Source organism: Malus sylvestris, chromosome 15 (assembly GCF_916048215.2).
Source record: "Malus sylvestris chromosome 15, drMalSylv7.2, whole genome shotgun sequence".
Lineage (NCBI taxonomy): Eukaryota > Viridiplantae > Streptophyta > Magnoliopsida > Rosales > Rosaceae > Malus > Malus sylvestris.
In genome coordinates, this window is record NC_062274.1 from 8,503,343 (window position 1) to 8,517,077 (window position 13,735).

Here is a 13,735-nt window from a genome sequence, read left to right on the forward strand (position 1 = left end):
GAATTACAAGTTGTAATTTACTCCAATTTTCACTTACGTTCTTCTAATTATAATTCTTTTTATATTTTCATCCTTGTAATTTCGTAATTTTTCACCTTAGTCCAATTTGGCGGCTAACTTTATTCTTTTTCTTAATTTTATGTAAACACATTCTCATTTGAAAATGTCGAAATAAGTTTCGTCCCAAGTTAAAAAGTTGGACTAGTATTGTTGATGAAATACAACTACAAGTACAAAAATGAAGGAATAAAGTTACATGCACGAAAGTGAAATTCCAAGCAAGCATAATGAGGTTTATGACCGATACACGAAACAATGTTGTCATCAAACGCACCGCAAGAGAGACGAAATCGATGAAAACACCAACCTATGAAGTAATGGTGAAAACACGATCTCCAACAATTTAAATAGGTATAATAGTGAATAAGAGAAGAACAAAAAACAACTAAGCACGATGCATCAAACCCCTTCAAATGCAAGGTCTAACCAGATTTAAAGAAAATGAAAATTTTTACAATAAGGTTTATGAAAATGATTGATTGGTGAATTGACGAACAAAAAGCAATGTGAAACTCATGCGTAAGAATGACTCAAACAAATCCTTATGCGTAGTGGTAAACTTACGCATAGGCATGAATTTGCAATTGATTGAAAGAAGAACCTTATGTAATTAATTTGATATTAACATTATGATCTAATGATATCTCTCTAATGATAAGCTTAAGATATCAAGTTTGATATCAAATTATAGCTAACTCGTATTGCTAAATATATTTATTGACAAGGGACAAGACAACCGCAGGCACGAGGGGCAATATTGTCAAAATGCTTATTATCAAGAACAGAACGGGGACAGTCCAGTAATTTCACGCGTAGCAGAAGCAGCTAGAGCTAGGACTAGGCCCCCTCTATATATTTCTCCAGGAGGTTAGGTATTTGTCGACAGGCCTCACTCTCTCATCTCGTCTCCTCGCTTTTCTGTGGCTCTCTGCGTCTCTCAGGTGAACTCTCTAGGGTTTCATCACCCTTCTTTTCTCAATTAGAAGCCTAATTTTTTGCCATTTATCGCATCATAAATTACATGGTTGCAGACTTGCACTAGAAAATTCGGAGTATTTTTTTTTTTTTTTTGTCTTTTCGTTAAATTTTTTTTGTTTATATAATTGAATTCATTAGTTGGAAAGTTTGATGAGAAATAAAGTTATATATGTTTTCAATTTAGTTCGATGATGTGGTTATCGTGTCTTGCGCATGCATTTGGGTTTAGGGTTTGTGGAAATTTCGATAGGGTTTAAGGATTCGGAGCTCGATTTGTTTATTGATTAGGATTAGGATTGCTTTTGCATTTTCTGATCTGGGTTTGCTTGTATTATATAGATGATAAGATTTAATGTAATTAGTACTGGACTTGGAACTTAAAAATATGTCTGCCTGTTTAGATTCTTACATCTGTTAAGTGTTGCGGGTTTTGGGTGAAGCCGGGGCGGCTTCTATGGTCAATATGATCGTTTTTCTGACTCCGGAAATACTTATTTACAGTTAGAACATATCATATTTGTACATGGGGTGATTGAGTAATAGTTGAATAGATTTTTTTTCCACGTTTTTTATCGTTGAATTTACTAATATGGCTGTGGTTGGCTCAGTGAGGTGCAATTAGGTCCTTGTATCAGTGGTTATACTGGTTTGAGTTTTGTTTCTGGGAGACAAACAAATGACGAAGAAGAAGAACCCTTTGGTTTTTATGGATGTGTCCGTCGATGGTGATCCTTACGAAAGAATGGTTTTTGAGGTACTTTTCATGAACAAATATATTCAGTCTTTATTTGTTGTTCGGTGTAAACTGTGTGATGAATGATGAGTTATTGTTGCTTGTCTCAGCTCCTGCTATGTGACTATTTATGCATTTCCTAATGAGCTTGACCTTTATAATTTCCTTGGTGATTGCTTTACAGCTTTTCTCTGATGTTGTTCCCAAGACTGCAGAAAATTTCCGTGCTCTATGCACAGGTAATATATATCATTTGGTTCAGAACTTATTTGTTATTCATATATACGGGATTCTGTAACAAACTTGTTTACATGAATTGCTCTATGGAATTGAACAATTCGTATAATCAATTTCTAGTATTGCTTCTGAGATTGCACTTTTTCCCCTTCTTTGGGGATGCTATGATATAGTACCAGACTAAAATCAGAAGGTTTGCTTTTCTCATGTATTTGTTGTTTTATTGAATACTCAGGAGAGCAGGGAATCAGTCCAAAAAGTGGAAAACCACTGCACTACAAAGGGTCCTTTTTCCATCGTATTATAAAAGGTTATATAGCACAGGTATGCCTCCTTATCTTACTTCTAGATTCGTCTTCCATAGGATTTTCTGGTTGAGCATGACTTAGCAGTGGTTTGTCTTGTAGTCAGTTACTCTTGTTTATGCTGTAGGATACAGGGCTGATGGTCACGACTGCTTTTCTTGTGATATAGTTTTAAGGTTGTACTTACTAAGTTGTATATCCTTGAAATTTACTAGCTTTGTCATGCCCACCCAGTTTTGCATACACATTTCCTTTATAACTTAGAGGGATTAATGGATGTTGTCTGTTTTTCAGGGTGGCGATTTTGTCAAAAGAGATGGTAAGTATTATAATTATTTATTTCCTGCAGCTTTTGCATTTAATGTGCCACTCCAGCTTGCACATTAAACCTTGGCCAAATTCTTGTCTGAATTCAATGTTCTTTAATAAGAAAATCATTTATTTGGAGATGGACTGAGAAAAAAAAGTGTTGATAAATGTTGGTTTAAATAAAAAGGCACATAATTTCAAGAAATTTTATGAGAATTAATGGGTTGATTTTGGGTATGCAATACTTATTTTCAAGCAGTGATGTTTATAGTAGTGTTTGAGCGTATGATTACCAAAATGAGATGGCATAATGCAGCCTGTTTAAGATAAATGCTGTAATGATAAACATAATTTCAATTAGGCTTCCCATACTGATATACTCTTGGCTTTGAATATACAGAGAATTATATTTATGTTTATTGATTTGGAAATTTATGTTGGAAAATAGAGATGCTGATTGGAGATCAAGTTCTAAATGTTTTGCTATGTTTTAACTTTGATTTTTTTTTTTTTGGTTAAGTTCTGGAAAATTAGAAGGGTCTTGCTTGAGCTTAAAACGAAGGGGCATAAAACTAGGCAAAGAGAGATAATTGGAATAGGCTGTAAACACAATCAATTACAAAAGGCCTCTTCAATGGGATGGGGATCAATCCCTGGTGAGCTGACCTAGAAGCATAAAGGGGATCTTGGCTGTACAGGCAGTAGTAGGCATTGTGATATATTTTTTTGTTGAAATCATTTATGGATAATCACACTGAAAACCACAATTTTAAATTCCGGTGGAATAATTGATTTTGCTGTAGTATTATAAAAAACTACCAATGATGACCCTATTTTTGTAATGCTGCTCCCGAAATGCTGTTTACTCTAGTGATACCAAGCATAGTGGAAGGTCCCTTTTAATGTGACTTGAGTCTGAGTTTGACTCTGGTTTTTTTGTTTGATCTGTAGGCACAGCTGGTGAAAGCATTTATGGTGAGAAGTTTCCAGGTAATCTACAGTATCTGCATCACTATCTCTCTGTCTCGCAATATTTCTACAAGCTCAATTAACAACTCATGTTTATGAATAAACTATGATTGTAGCCCCTGTTCACTCTTTGTCTCTACTTTTTAAGTTTGTGATCATGTCTCACTGTCACAAGCTTCCTTCAGTAGGGATTGCAATACTCATTGCTCAAGGGAAGTGTAGTCTATAAACTGAGTTGAATTATCTTGAAATTGCCAAGTGTTCAATTAGTATGTGTGTTTTCTGGTGTAGTTAAGTTATTATTTCAATGCTATTTAATTTGGGACTTGTGAGTATTAATACCGTTAGTTAACTTTTCTTCAGATGAGTCACCTGTGCTAAAACACTCTGGACCTGGCCTTCTATCTATGCCTGTTGCTGTTCGTGACTCTTTAGGTTCTCATTTCAACATCACTTTTGCAGCTAATCGTAGTCTTGACAGGTATGCTTTCATTCTCTCTTCTTTTTACTTCTCTTTTACTGTAGACCTGATTTTGTTCGCTTTTGTGTAAGTTCTCTTACTGTTTGCCATTTAGTAGGCAGTTTTATAAATTGGTGGTACATGATTTCCTCAGACTGTTCAATATCTGATGAGATGATGTGTATTCTTCAGTCTAATTACAGTTGTATATCATTGTACAGAAAGCATATAGTTTTTGGGAAGCTTGTACAAGGGCATGAGGTCCTGAAAAAGATTGAAAATGCGGGCGATGAAGATGGGAAACCAACTGTATTAGTTAAAGTGATCAATTGTGGTGATTATAATGAAGGTAATAATAATGGATAAACTACTTAGTTGTATCTTACCTAATTTCTCAGCAATATGAAAAACTATTGGTATTAAGGGTTATTATTTTTATTTGATTGTTTGTATGTGCAGACATAAAGAGAGCAAGTAAAGTGAAAGTTGGGAAGGATGCTTCTTCAGAAGCTAATAGTCATGAAGTGAGGCGAAGGGGAAAACAGAAAAAATCTTCAAAAGATAGAAAGAAGAGGAGGAGAAGGAGATATGATTCATCTGAATCCGATAGTTCCTCAGATTCTGAATCTGAATCATCTGAGTCAGATAGTGAGTCTGACTCGGACTTGTCCTCATCATCTTATGCTAGTTCTTCAAGTGATGACAGGCGTAAGAAAAGAAAGAGGTCTTCTAAAAGAGACAAGCATAGACGTGGAAAAAGGCGGGATAAAAGGCGCGACAAAAAGCGAAAGCGTCATGATAAGAAATCTAAGATCAGATCAAAAAGGTTATATGCTTGATATTTATTTGTAATTCAAAAGTTATTTTATAGTTTCACCCTTATTGTTCTGACTTTTTCACGTGCAAATACTTTTTTTACTTGAGTAGTGTTATGTACAGTACACCCACTAGTCCTTGTTGCTATGTCTCTGTGCTGTAAAGCCCTTTTAGTTGTTAAAGTTCCCGCCTGATATGTTTTTATTTATAGGAAACCTTATTTAGAAAATGGTTTAGGTATGACATCCGAATGTTTATAAGGACTTAAATTCATACTTTGCTGATATTAAATTCTGTTCTCTAGGGCATCGGACGGTCTTACTGATTCTGAGAGTGAAAATAAAAGTGAAAGTAGCTGTGAAGATGATGGCCTGGATGCCAAAAGGAAGGATCAAAAGTCTAAGAAGGACATATCTGAAAAATCTGGTACTTAAACTAATTTTCTTGCTTTCATTCAGCATTCTTGAGTTGTGGTAAATCTGTTGTGATAATTGTTGTATCTCACCTTCCAGATGATAGTAGTTATTTGCTCGCAAGATTTTACTTGTGGTAAATCATTCTTGGTCAAGATTGTACTTGTTTACCTTTTCTTTTGCAACTTTGGTTTTTATAGTTAGGGGTTTTTTTTTTTTGGTTGGGGGGGGAGGGGGGGGGGAGTGATATTTGTTTTGGAGAAGTGAGCAAATATAGCTATTGGTGACTGGGTTTGCTATATGTAGGGATCCTGTGGTTCAGCATCTTATTAGTGAATGGGTCAAAGCTATCCTTGAATTGTGTTTATTTATCATGTATGTGACCTGCATTTTTCAAGCTTCTTATACTTTTACTTTTGTCGGGTTGAACTTGAATATCTGTTTTGTTGCGACCTTGGATTGTTAATGTTGAACGTTGTGCTTAATGGAAAAATGAATTTGAGCTAAGATGATTCAGGACGTTATTACAATGGGTCAATGCCCACAAGCAGACCTGAGACACTGTTTCACTGTCTTACTAATTGACACGTGTTTCATTCTCATAGTCTTCTGTAATTTATGCAGTTGGAAACCAACCACTTCTTGCAGATGAAGGCGATGCTTCAATCTACTCTAAAAAGATGGAGGAAGCAGAAGTGCTTGTGAAAGGCGGTATATATCCTAAGGAGAATGGAGAGCAGCGGAGCAATGGACTTGCAGGTGCTAAATATGACAAAAGTGCAGATAGACAGCCTGACATAGTTGATGATCACCCAGGGAAATCTAGGTCTTCTTTCCATTCTTGTCACACCTCAGTTATTCTTTATGCTTACCGATTCTTCCAGATCTGGTATTTTATTAAAAGTTGATGAGCAGGAGCCGAAGCTTCAGCCCTAAGAGGGCCATGAGTAAGAGTATGAGTATCAGTCCCAGGAGGAGTCCGACCAAGAGCCCAAGTTTAAGTCACAAACGGAGTGAGAGCAGGAGTTCGAGTGTTAGTAGAAGCCCTCCTCCCCCTCAGAGGAGCAGGAGCATCAGCAGGAGTCCTGTTAGAAGCGATAGCAGTAGAAGCCCAGTCAGAGGTTTCAACAGAAGTCCAATGAGGGGCTGGAAGGGTAGGAGTCCAGTGAAAGGCCGGTCTCAAAGAAGCATAAGCAGGAGTCCTGTAAGCAGGAGCCCACCATATAGTAGAAGCCCGGTAAAAGTTCCAAGAAGCGTAAGCCGAAGTCCACCAAGAAAATCATTGCGCAAGTCAATTAGTAGAAGCCCTGTTGGAGCTTCAAGAAGCAGAAGCCCAGTCATAGCTTCTCGAAGGAGAGCAAGCAGAAGCCCTGTAAGAGTCTCAAGAAGCAGAAGCCCAGTTAGATCTTATCGAAGGAGTGCAAGCAGAAGCCCTGTAAGAGTTTCAAGAAGCAGAAGCCCAGTTAGATCTTCTCGAAGGAGTGCAAGCAGAAGCCCTGTAAGAGTTTCAAGAAGCAGAAGCCCAGTTAGATCTTCTCGAAGGAGTGCAAGCAGAAGTTCAGGTAGGGTTCCTTCTAGGAAAACTGCTAGCCGCAGTCCATTGAGGGCCCCAAGCAGGAATAACCGTCGCAGCTATTCAAGGAGTCCTAGCCCAGTAGCGCGGAGGGTAAGGTCGCCTATATCACCAGATCGGGGGAGGAGCTTGTCAAGAAGTGCTTCACCTGATGGCTCACCAAAGCGCATTAGAAGAGGGCGGGGTTTCAGTCAGCGGTACTCTTATGCACGGAGGTACAGAACCCCTTCTTTGTCTCCTGTGAGATCTTATCGTTATGGTGGTGGTCGAAGTGATCGTGACAGGTAATTTGCAAGTCTTTGGGAAAGTTCTTTTACCATCAGATGGTGTAAGATGATATGATGATTAACTGGCAGCTTTGTTTTTGCATTGCAATTGCACATAACGTGCATGCCCAATTTGTGTTTCTAGATATTCAAGTTATAGAAGGTCGAGGTACTCTCCAAGGCGCTATAGAAGCCCACCAAGAAGAACACCTCCTAGGTACGATGATCGCCCTCTTATAAGCTTCATCTATTGTGCATGACTAGTAATCAGGCTGCTTATGTTGAACTGCATGTCGGTGAAGAGTCCGAGTTTCCAAAAAAGATAAATGCATTTGAAATAAAACTTGGAGCCATACGATTGTGTTCCCCCCTTAGTCGTTATATTTGTGGTTGGATCATATCATTTCACACATATCTGCAGATACAGAAGCAGAAGAAGCAGAAGTCCTGTATCACGTAGCCCCCGTTATCGCGGCCGAAACTATAGTAGGAGCCGTAGCCCTGTCCGAAGTCGTAGCCCCATCCAGAGCCGCAGTCGTTCTCCAGTGGAGGTGTCTAGATCACGTGTCTCTCCTCGGGTTGAGAGGGCAAGATCTCCATCCAGAAGCAGGAGCCCATCAAGATCAAGATCAAGATCAAGATCAAGGTCCTCTCTGGATTCCAAATCTCCAATTCGGACCGGAAAAAGCAGGTCTAGGTCATCATCAGGAAGCCCAATAGGGAAGAAGGGGTTGGTTTCGTACGATGATGTTTCCCCCTAGCCGAGTTGAAGGTAGATGTTTTGTTCCACTTTTGGTGGAGTTGGCTATTGGTAGCCTTTACGGGTGTTATCGGACTAGCTTAGATTATAAATAATTGGATTGTTTAAGGATATATGTTGAGAAGTATTGCTTGGGGTACTATGAGTTTTAGGCACGCGATCCCGTTGATGCGGTTTTATTGCATGTGGAGTTTACCCATGAGGATTTGTGGATCTTGTGCTGCTAGATGGTCATATTTTGGTGCCTTTTCTTAATTTGAGTTTGAGTTCGAGTTTTTATTTTTTATTGTTATTTTATTTTTGGTGCCTCATTGATTGAGTACCATTATGAGCCCAGTGATATCCAGATTTCACAGTAAACATCCCCTTCTTCTCAAAGGGCCATACCAATCTGTCATTTAGTGTTGGCTCTCCGATTTGAGTCTCCAAGATAGCATCAAACTCCTCCTTAACCAAGAAAGGTTTTAAAAAGTCAATATTCCACTCCCCGCTCTCCGAGCAAATTAACGAGTTTACCTTTAGGCATGTAGTGATGGTTTGCCCTCAGGGATGGACGGGAGCCATCTGTCAATCCATACACGCATACGCTGACCATTCATGATTTGCCAGTGAGCTCCCCCCTTCAGAATATCTCGTCCAACAAGAAGTCTTGACCAAGCCCAAGAGGCTCGTCCGCCCCTCCTTGCATCAAGGAAAGAGCAGTTAGGAAAGTATATAGCTTTAAGAAGCGAAGCCTACAGAGAATTCGGGTTCGTAATCAATCTCCAGCATTGCTTGGCCAGGAGGGCCTCATTAAACGCCTCAAAGTTCCTTAAGCCTAAGCCTCCCTCCTCCTTAGGTCGGCCCAACTTCTCACGAGAGACCCAGTGAATTCTATGCTCAACATTTTTTGTCCCTCCCCCCCCCCCCCCCAAAAAAAATTTGGAAATCAAAGCATCCATTTGTGACGAAGGAAACTTAAATAGGTTCATAGGGTAAGCAGGAGTAGCTTACGCCACTGCCTTAATGAGAACTTCGCGGCCCGCTTGTGAGAGGGATGATTTCTTCCAACCTTGAAGTTTTTTCAATATCCTTCCTTTAACATAAGCAAGCCCACATTTTTTGGATCAACCCCATATAGCCGGCACACCTAGATAAAGGCCCGAATTCGCAACTCTCTCCATTCCAAGAATCAGCATCAACTTTTGACAAAGTGCCTCTGGCACGTTAGCCTCGAAGAAGACACTGGATTTCGCCTTATTCACATGTTGCCTCGAGGCCAGACAGTAGTCATCAATCACCAACTTAAGCACCAACAGTTCTCCTCCTCCGCCTTTAGGAAGATTAGAGTATTGTCGGCAAATATGATATGGGAAATACTCGGACCCGAGAGGCTCATTTTCACACCAATAATATTTCCCTGCTCACATTACTTCTGGATAAGGAGTGACAATACCTCACTGACCAGTAGGAAAAGATATGAGGATAAAGGGTGTCCCTGCCGAAACCCCCGTGAAGGTGCAAATTTGGGTCAAGGTTGTCCATTCAGGATAATAGCAAAATTCACCGAGGATAGGCAACCCAAGATCAAACTTCTCCAACGCTCATCAAACCCCATTTCTCCATCACAGCCAAAAGGAAATCCCATTTGACCTGGTCATAGGCTTTGTGCATTTCCAGTTTGACTCCCAACTCGAATTTAAATTTTGCTTTCCTTGTTTTTAGAAAATGGAATAGCTCATGTGCAATGCCAATATTGTCTTGAATTAATCTTCTCGCCACAAAAGCATTTTGTGTATGAGAGATAAGATTCGGAAGAATCAGCTTCAGACGGTTGGCTAAGACCTTTGAGAGCACCTTATAGGAGTAGTTGCACAAGCTGATGGGACGGAATTGCAAGACAGAATCCGGGTTTAGGACCTTTGGGATCAACACCAAGTGGGTATCGTTGATTTGCCTAGGATCCATAAACCCTAGCATCATCTCACTGATAATTTTGTTCACATCCATCGCTAAGGTGTCCTAGTGATACTGGTAGAAAAGGGCGTTACAATGCTTTGTTATACTTCGGAATAAAAGGGCGTTACAAATGCATATGATGAATCCAAAAGGGTCCTTACAAATTATATTCGAATATATTACGAAGGTGACATTGGGTTGAAACGCTCAAGATCTAAATATATACCTCAATATATTCCAGGGCTTTCAATTTCAAACCAATATCAAAAGTGATAACTAGATCTAAAACTTCTTGTTAATTAATTGTGTGAGGGTTAAAAGGTGACGACTATCACATCAACAATTAAACACCAACTAAAGTAAACGGAAAGTTAAAAGAAGAAGACTAAGAATGATTTCAATACGATTACAGTTTTATATCTCATCTTTAAACCTTAAAAAAATAAAAAAAACAAATATAGAAAAGAGAAAGTTGATAAAATGATTCTTATATGGGAAATTTTCCTTTTTGTTTTGGTCCTATTCTTAATAGGATAACTAGTTTGATCGAAGCAAACACTGCCCGACCTTAAACTTGGCATCCAACTAAAAAAATCTTTTAGCTTAGTGGTAAAATGGTAATTACAGGATTAACCCGATACAAAATGATAAAACTGACCCGACCCGACAAACCAAAAAGGTATAAAAGGCTGCAAAATCCTATGTGATTCAGCTTCTGAGTGACTCTCGCGCACAAAATTTGGCAATCGCTGAGTCCCGCGCACTCCGCAGAGGAGAAATAATCAAATACACCAAACAAATCCTCACCGAGACGCCGCTAAAATGTGGAGGCGCGTGGCATCTACTTCCTCGGCTCAGCTCCAAAACCTCGCCGCCTCAGCCTCACGCAGATCCTCGTCTCTCAATCACACCCGTCGGTTCGTAATCCCCTCGGCGTCTTCCCCTTCGTCGACGCCGTTGGCCAAATCCGCGCCTCCCTCTTCCCCCCACATTGCCTCCGCTTCCACCTCCGGTGCGTCTCCATTTTCTTCCTTATTTATACGTTGTTCTGATCTCGATTAGGTTGTTGTTTTCTGTTTGGTTCCCTGGAAAATGTAGGCGCATTTATTTATTTTTCGGATTTTCAGAAATGAGAAGCGGATAACCTGCTAATGATTGTGATTAAATTATGGATCAAAAATTCAAAATTTCTCACATTGAAACCCTAATCCTCTGTGCGGTCTCACGAATTGGAGATTTTATATATAATGTGTTGATTTATATTCTTTTTGTGCCATATGAAGCTCTCAAGAAAAACCCTCAAGAAGTTCATCCGGCTGCTACCGGTCACGAGCTTGAGGAACTTGCTGCCGAGCTTGAGGTTGATAATTACGATTGTTGGTTTGCAATTTTATCGAAATGTTATGAAGATATGAGGTTTGCTTAATTACGCGCTACTCTTAGTGGTTGATCTCATTATATGCAGGGAAGGGACGTTCTTGAAATCAATTATCCGGTTGGTCCCTTCGGTACCAAGGTAGTATTTCTATTTGATCTCATGGATTTCATTTTTGTTATAGTTAGTCGGTTAATAGGAAGGAACTTCAAAAAAATTTGACATGTTCTTGTTGCTTCATTCACAAGTATGCATCATAAATGTGATTTGCACCATGATTGGAAATTTAATGTTACCAGATTTTGTGCTTCACTGTTCTATGGCATGGGCTTGCCATGGGCATCTCGCTTAACCAAAAAAAAAAAGGACTAATCATCTGTATCTTCTTTTAACTGCCAAAGAGTGATGGACCGATGGTTGTCTTAGAAGTTGTGTAAACCAGTGCTTGTGGAAGTCTTTTAACTGTGTTCCTAATCTTCAAAATTCCTAATAATTGCGGGAGCTCCTGTCTTTTTAGTGAAAGAATACAACTTTGCTTGTCAATATCGAATCTCTTCGTGCACTCTACCTCTCATTTCCTTGCGTAAATGTCAAATGAATGCGAAAGTGTGTAAAACTGTGTACAACATCTTCCATTTAATTGGAATTATGTGGTGGTCTTCAATCAACATTCTCATGTAACTGATCCTACTATACTTTCGGTCTTGTAGGAAGCACCTGCAATCGTCAAGTCTGTCTATGACAAAAGAATAGTTGGATGCCCTGGTATTGAGGGAGGAGGTAAAGTTCCCCATTTAGTTGCATAATATTTTTATCCCTGGTCAACTTAAGTCATTCTGAGGTTTCGGCTAACTGTAATTTCTGAATATGTCTGCAGAAGATGAGCACGATGTCGTGTGGTTTTGGCTGGAGAAAGGAAAGATATATGAATGCCCTGTCTGTACCCAAGTTTTTAAGGTGACTTGCTCGAGTCTTATTCTTTCCTTTTTATTATTTTCTTCTATCCCTCCTGGTGTTGAAAGTCGTTTCTTTCCGTGTATATTCACTACGGTATGGGTAGATTATTACGTTGTAGTCTCTGTTACATCTTTTGTAAATAGATGAACTTGTGCTTGAAATAATCGACTTCTCTAATCTGTTAACAGCTGGAAGTGGTAGGCAAAGGGGGTCCTCCAGATGGTCATCATTGATCCGCCCGACAAGTTTCTTGCACAAATAAAAATTTGATTTACGCGACGAGGAGGCAGTTTTTTATACTGTGTAGTTTCAATAATTCTTTTTTGGCTTGTTTAACGTAGTTCTTAAGAGATCGTGTCCGACGATGTTTCAGTCGGTGATAATTTTGGTTTCATGGTCTGTTCATTAGAACTGGATTCTTTTGAGTCGCTAATATTTTTGAATTGTGTCCGAAGATCAAAATAATCGTGAATACATTGTGTCCGAAGATCAAAACAATTTACATAATTGTCTTTTACTTTCCACTTAGTGGGAAAAGGCTTTGTTGTTGTTGTTGTCGTCTCTTACTTTCCATTTATCTATTGAAGGATGTTACGTGTTGTTCGAAATCGTCAATATTACATTCCTCCTTTTTTTTTTCTTTTTTTTTTCGAAACTGAGAAGCGGTTACTGCACACCACTTTTCACCCCTGACACACCCTTGATTTTTTTGGACTCTAGAGTGAAAAAATCAAAGAACAAATAAAGGGTAAAAGTAAACACGAATGCGGAGAACGAGAAAATGTGCGTGCGGAAACCATTTCATTGTATTGAATATGGTTTTGAGGTCAAAGACAGTAAAAAATGATGGATAAAGCGGATAAATTGTTGGATGTTAGTGTCTTTTGCGTTTGGAATATCCTCTAATACTGCTTTTTATGGGACCCCAAGACCAAATATATTTGGAGGTTTTTTCCAAGAATTCGATGCAACAAAGCATTGGAATCATCGAATTTTTTGTCTCAAGTCTCAACTTTGTGTGATCATTTTCTTGGTAAGTTTGTATGCAAGGCTTCAACCCTGAAGACTGCTTAAGCATGCCTGCCCCTGCTCTGAAACCAGTACTCCCAACAATGTCAGCTCCTCGGGTTCGCGAGGCAATCAGGCAGTATCTCTCGGAGGCTCAGTCGGATTCTCACGAAGTGCAGCAGAAAGCTCTCCAGACTTTAGTTTCCATCACCAAGGTGAGTCCCCAAAACAGGAGCTTGGTTTCACAGACAGAAGGAGCCATCCCCGCTTTACTTGCCCTCTCGAAATCTTCCTCCGACAGCATTCAGGTTCTCTCGCTGTCTGTCCTCTTCAACCTGTCCCTGAATCCGGATCTGAAGCAATCTCTTGCGGATATTAAAACCCTTAAACATCTGAATTCGATAATTGCCTCTTTGACCTCCGCGGAGTCCGGCAAGGTAGCTTCCTCTCTGGTTTGCAGTTTGGCAATGCTTGACAAGAACAAGGCCAAGTTTGGCGTAGCAGGCACCATCCAGTTACTAGTCAAGGTCATTTCCGGCCCTCGCGGTCCTGCCACCCATCACCTCCTCAGCTCTCTA

The 13,735-nt window shown here is 39.5% G+C and overlaps 3 protein-coding genes across 4 annotated transcripts in view; 2 read left to right on the plus strand and 1 right to left on the minus strand.

Moving 5' to 3' along the window:
* The window catches only part of LOC126603268 (UPF0481 protein At3g47200-like), a 92,411-nt gene that overhangs the window by 19,881 nt on the left and 58,795 nt on the right, over window positions 1-13,735 (minus strand). The gene's annotated exons all lie outside the window — the stretch shown is intronic.
* Window positions 882-8,134, plus strand: LOC126603265 (peptidyl-prolyl cis-trans isomerase CYP95). Of its 2 annotated transcripts, XM_050270054.1 has the most exons (14): window positions 882-1,001; window positions 1,647-1,792; window positions 1,956-2,010; window positions 2,244-2,332; window positions 2,608-2,632; window positions 3,574-3,612; window positions 3,955-4,072; window positions 4,273-4,400; window positions 4,511-4,877; window positions 5,172-5,293; window positions 5,905-6,106; window positions 6,196-7,137; window positions 7,265-7,336; window positions 7,541-8,134. In XM_050270054.1, exons 2-14 carry the CDS (start codon window positions 1,715-1,717, stop codon window positions 7,878-7,880), a joined length of 2,577 nt encoding a protein of 858 aa, XP_050126011.1. In that variant the 5' UTR covers window positions 882-1,001; window positions 1,647-1,714; the 3' UTR covers window positions 7,881-8,134. The 2 variants fall into 2 exon arrangements, with proteins under 2 accessions (XP_050126011.1, XP_050126012.1); XM_050270055.1 differs by lacking the exons at window positions 882-1,001; window positions 1,647-1,792; window positions 1,956-2,010; window positions 2,244-2,332 and adding an exon at window positions 2,465-2,489.
* Window positions 10,515-12,686, plus strand: LOC126603278 (cytochrome c oxidase subunit 5b-2, mitochondrial-like). The gene is made up of 6 exons (XM_050270086.1): window positions 10,515-10,829; window positions 11,101-11,177; window positions 11,283-11,333; window positions 11,903-11,972; window positions 12,070-12,149; window positions 12,338-12,686. The coding sequence occupies exons 1-6, from the start codon at window positions 10,640-10,642 to the stop codon at window positions 12,380-12,382; spliced, it is 513 nt and encodes a 170-aa protein (XP_050126043.1). The 5' UTR covers window positions 10,515-10,639; the 3' UTR covers window positions 12,383-12,686.

Bases quoted from the DNA above. Each gene is read 5' to 3' on its own strand.
- LOC126603265 (XM_050270054.1), top strand. From the start codon at position 1,715: ATGACGAAGAAGAAGAACCCTTTGGTTTTTATGGATGTGTCCGTCGAT. The intron at 4,073-4,272 runs GTATGCTTTCAT...ATCATTGTACAG, and splicing joins GCTAATCGTAGTCTTGACAG to AAAGCATATAGTTTTTGGGA. The intron at 4,878-5,171 runs GTTATATGCTTG...TCTGTTCTCTAG, and splicing joins TCTAAGATCAGATCAAAAAG to GGCATCGGACGGTCTTACTG.
- LOC126603278 (XM_050270086.1), top strand. From the start codon at position 10,640: ATGTGGAGGCGCGTGGCATCTACTTCCTCGGCTCAGCTCCAAAACCTC. The intron at 11,178-11,282 runs GTTGATAATTAC...CATTATATGCAG, and splicing joins AACTTGCTGCCGAGCTTGAG to GGAAGGGACGTTCTTGAAAT. The intron at 12,150-12,337 runs GTGACTTGCTCG...ATCTGTTAACAG, and splicing joins TCTGTACCCAAGTTTTTAAG to CTGGAAGTGGTAGGCAAAGG.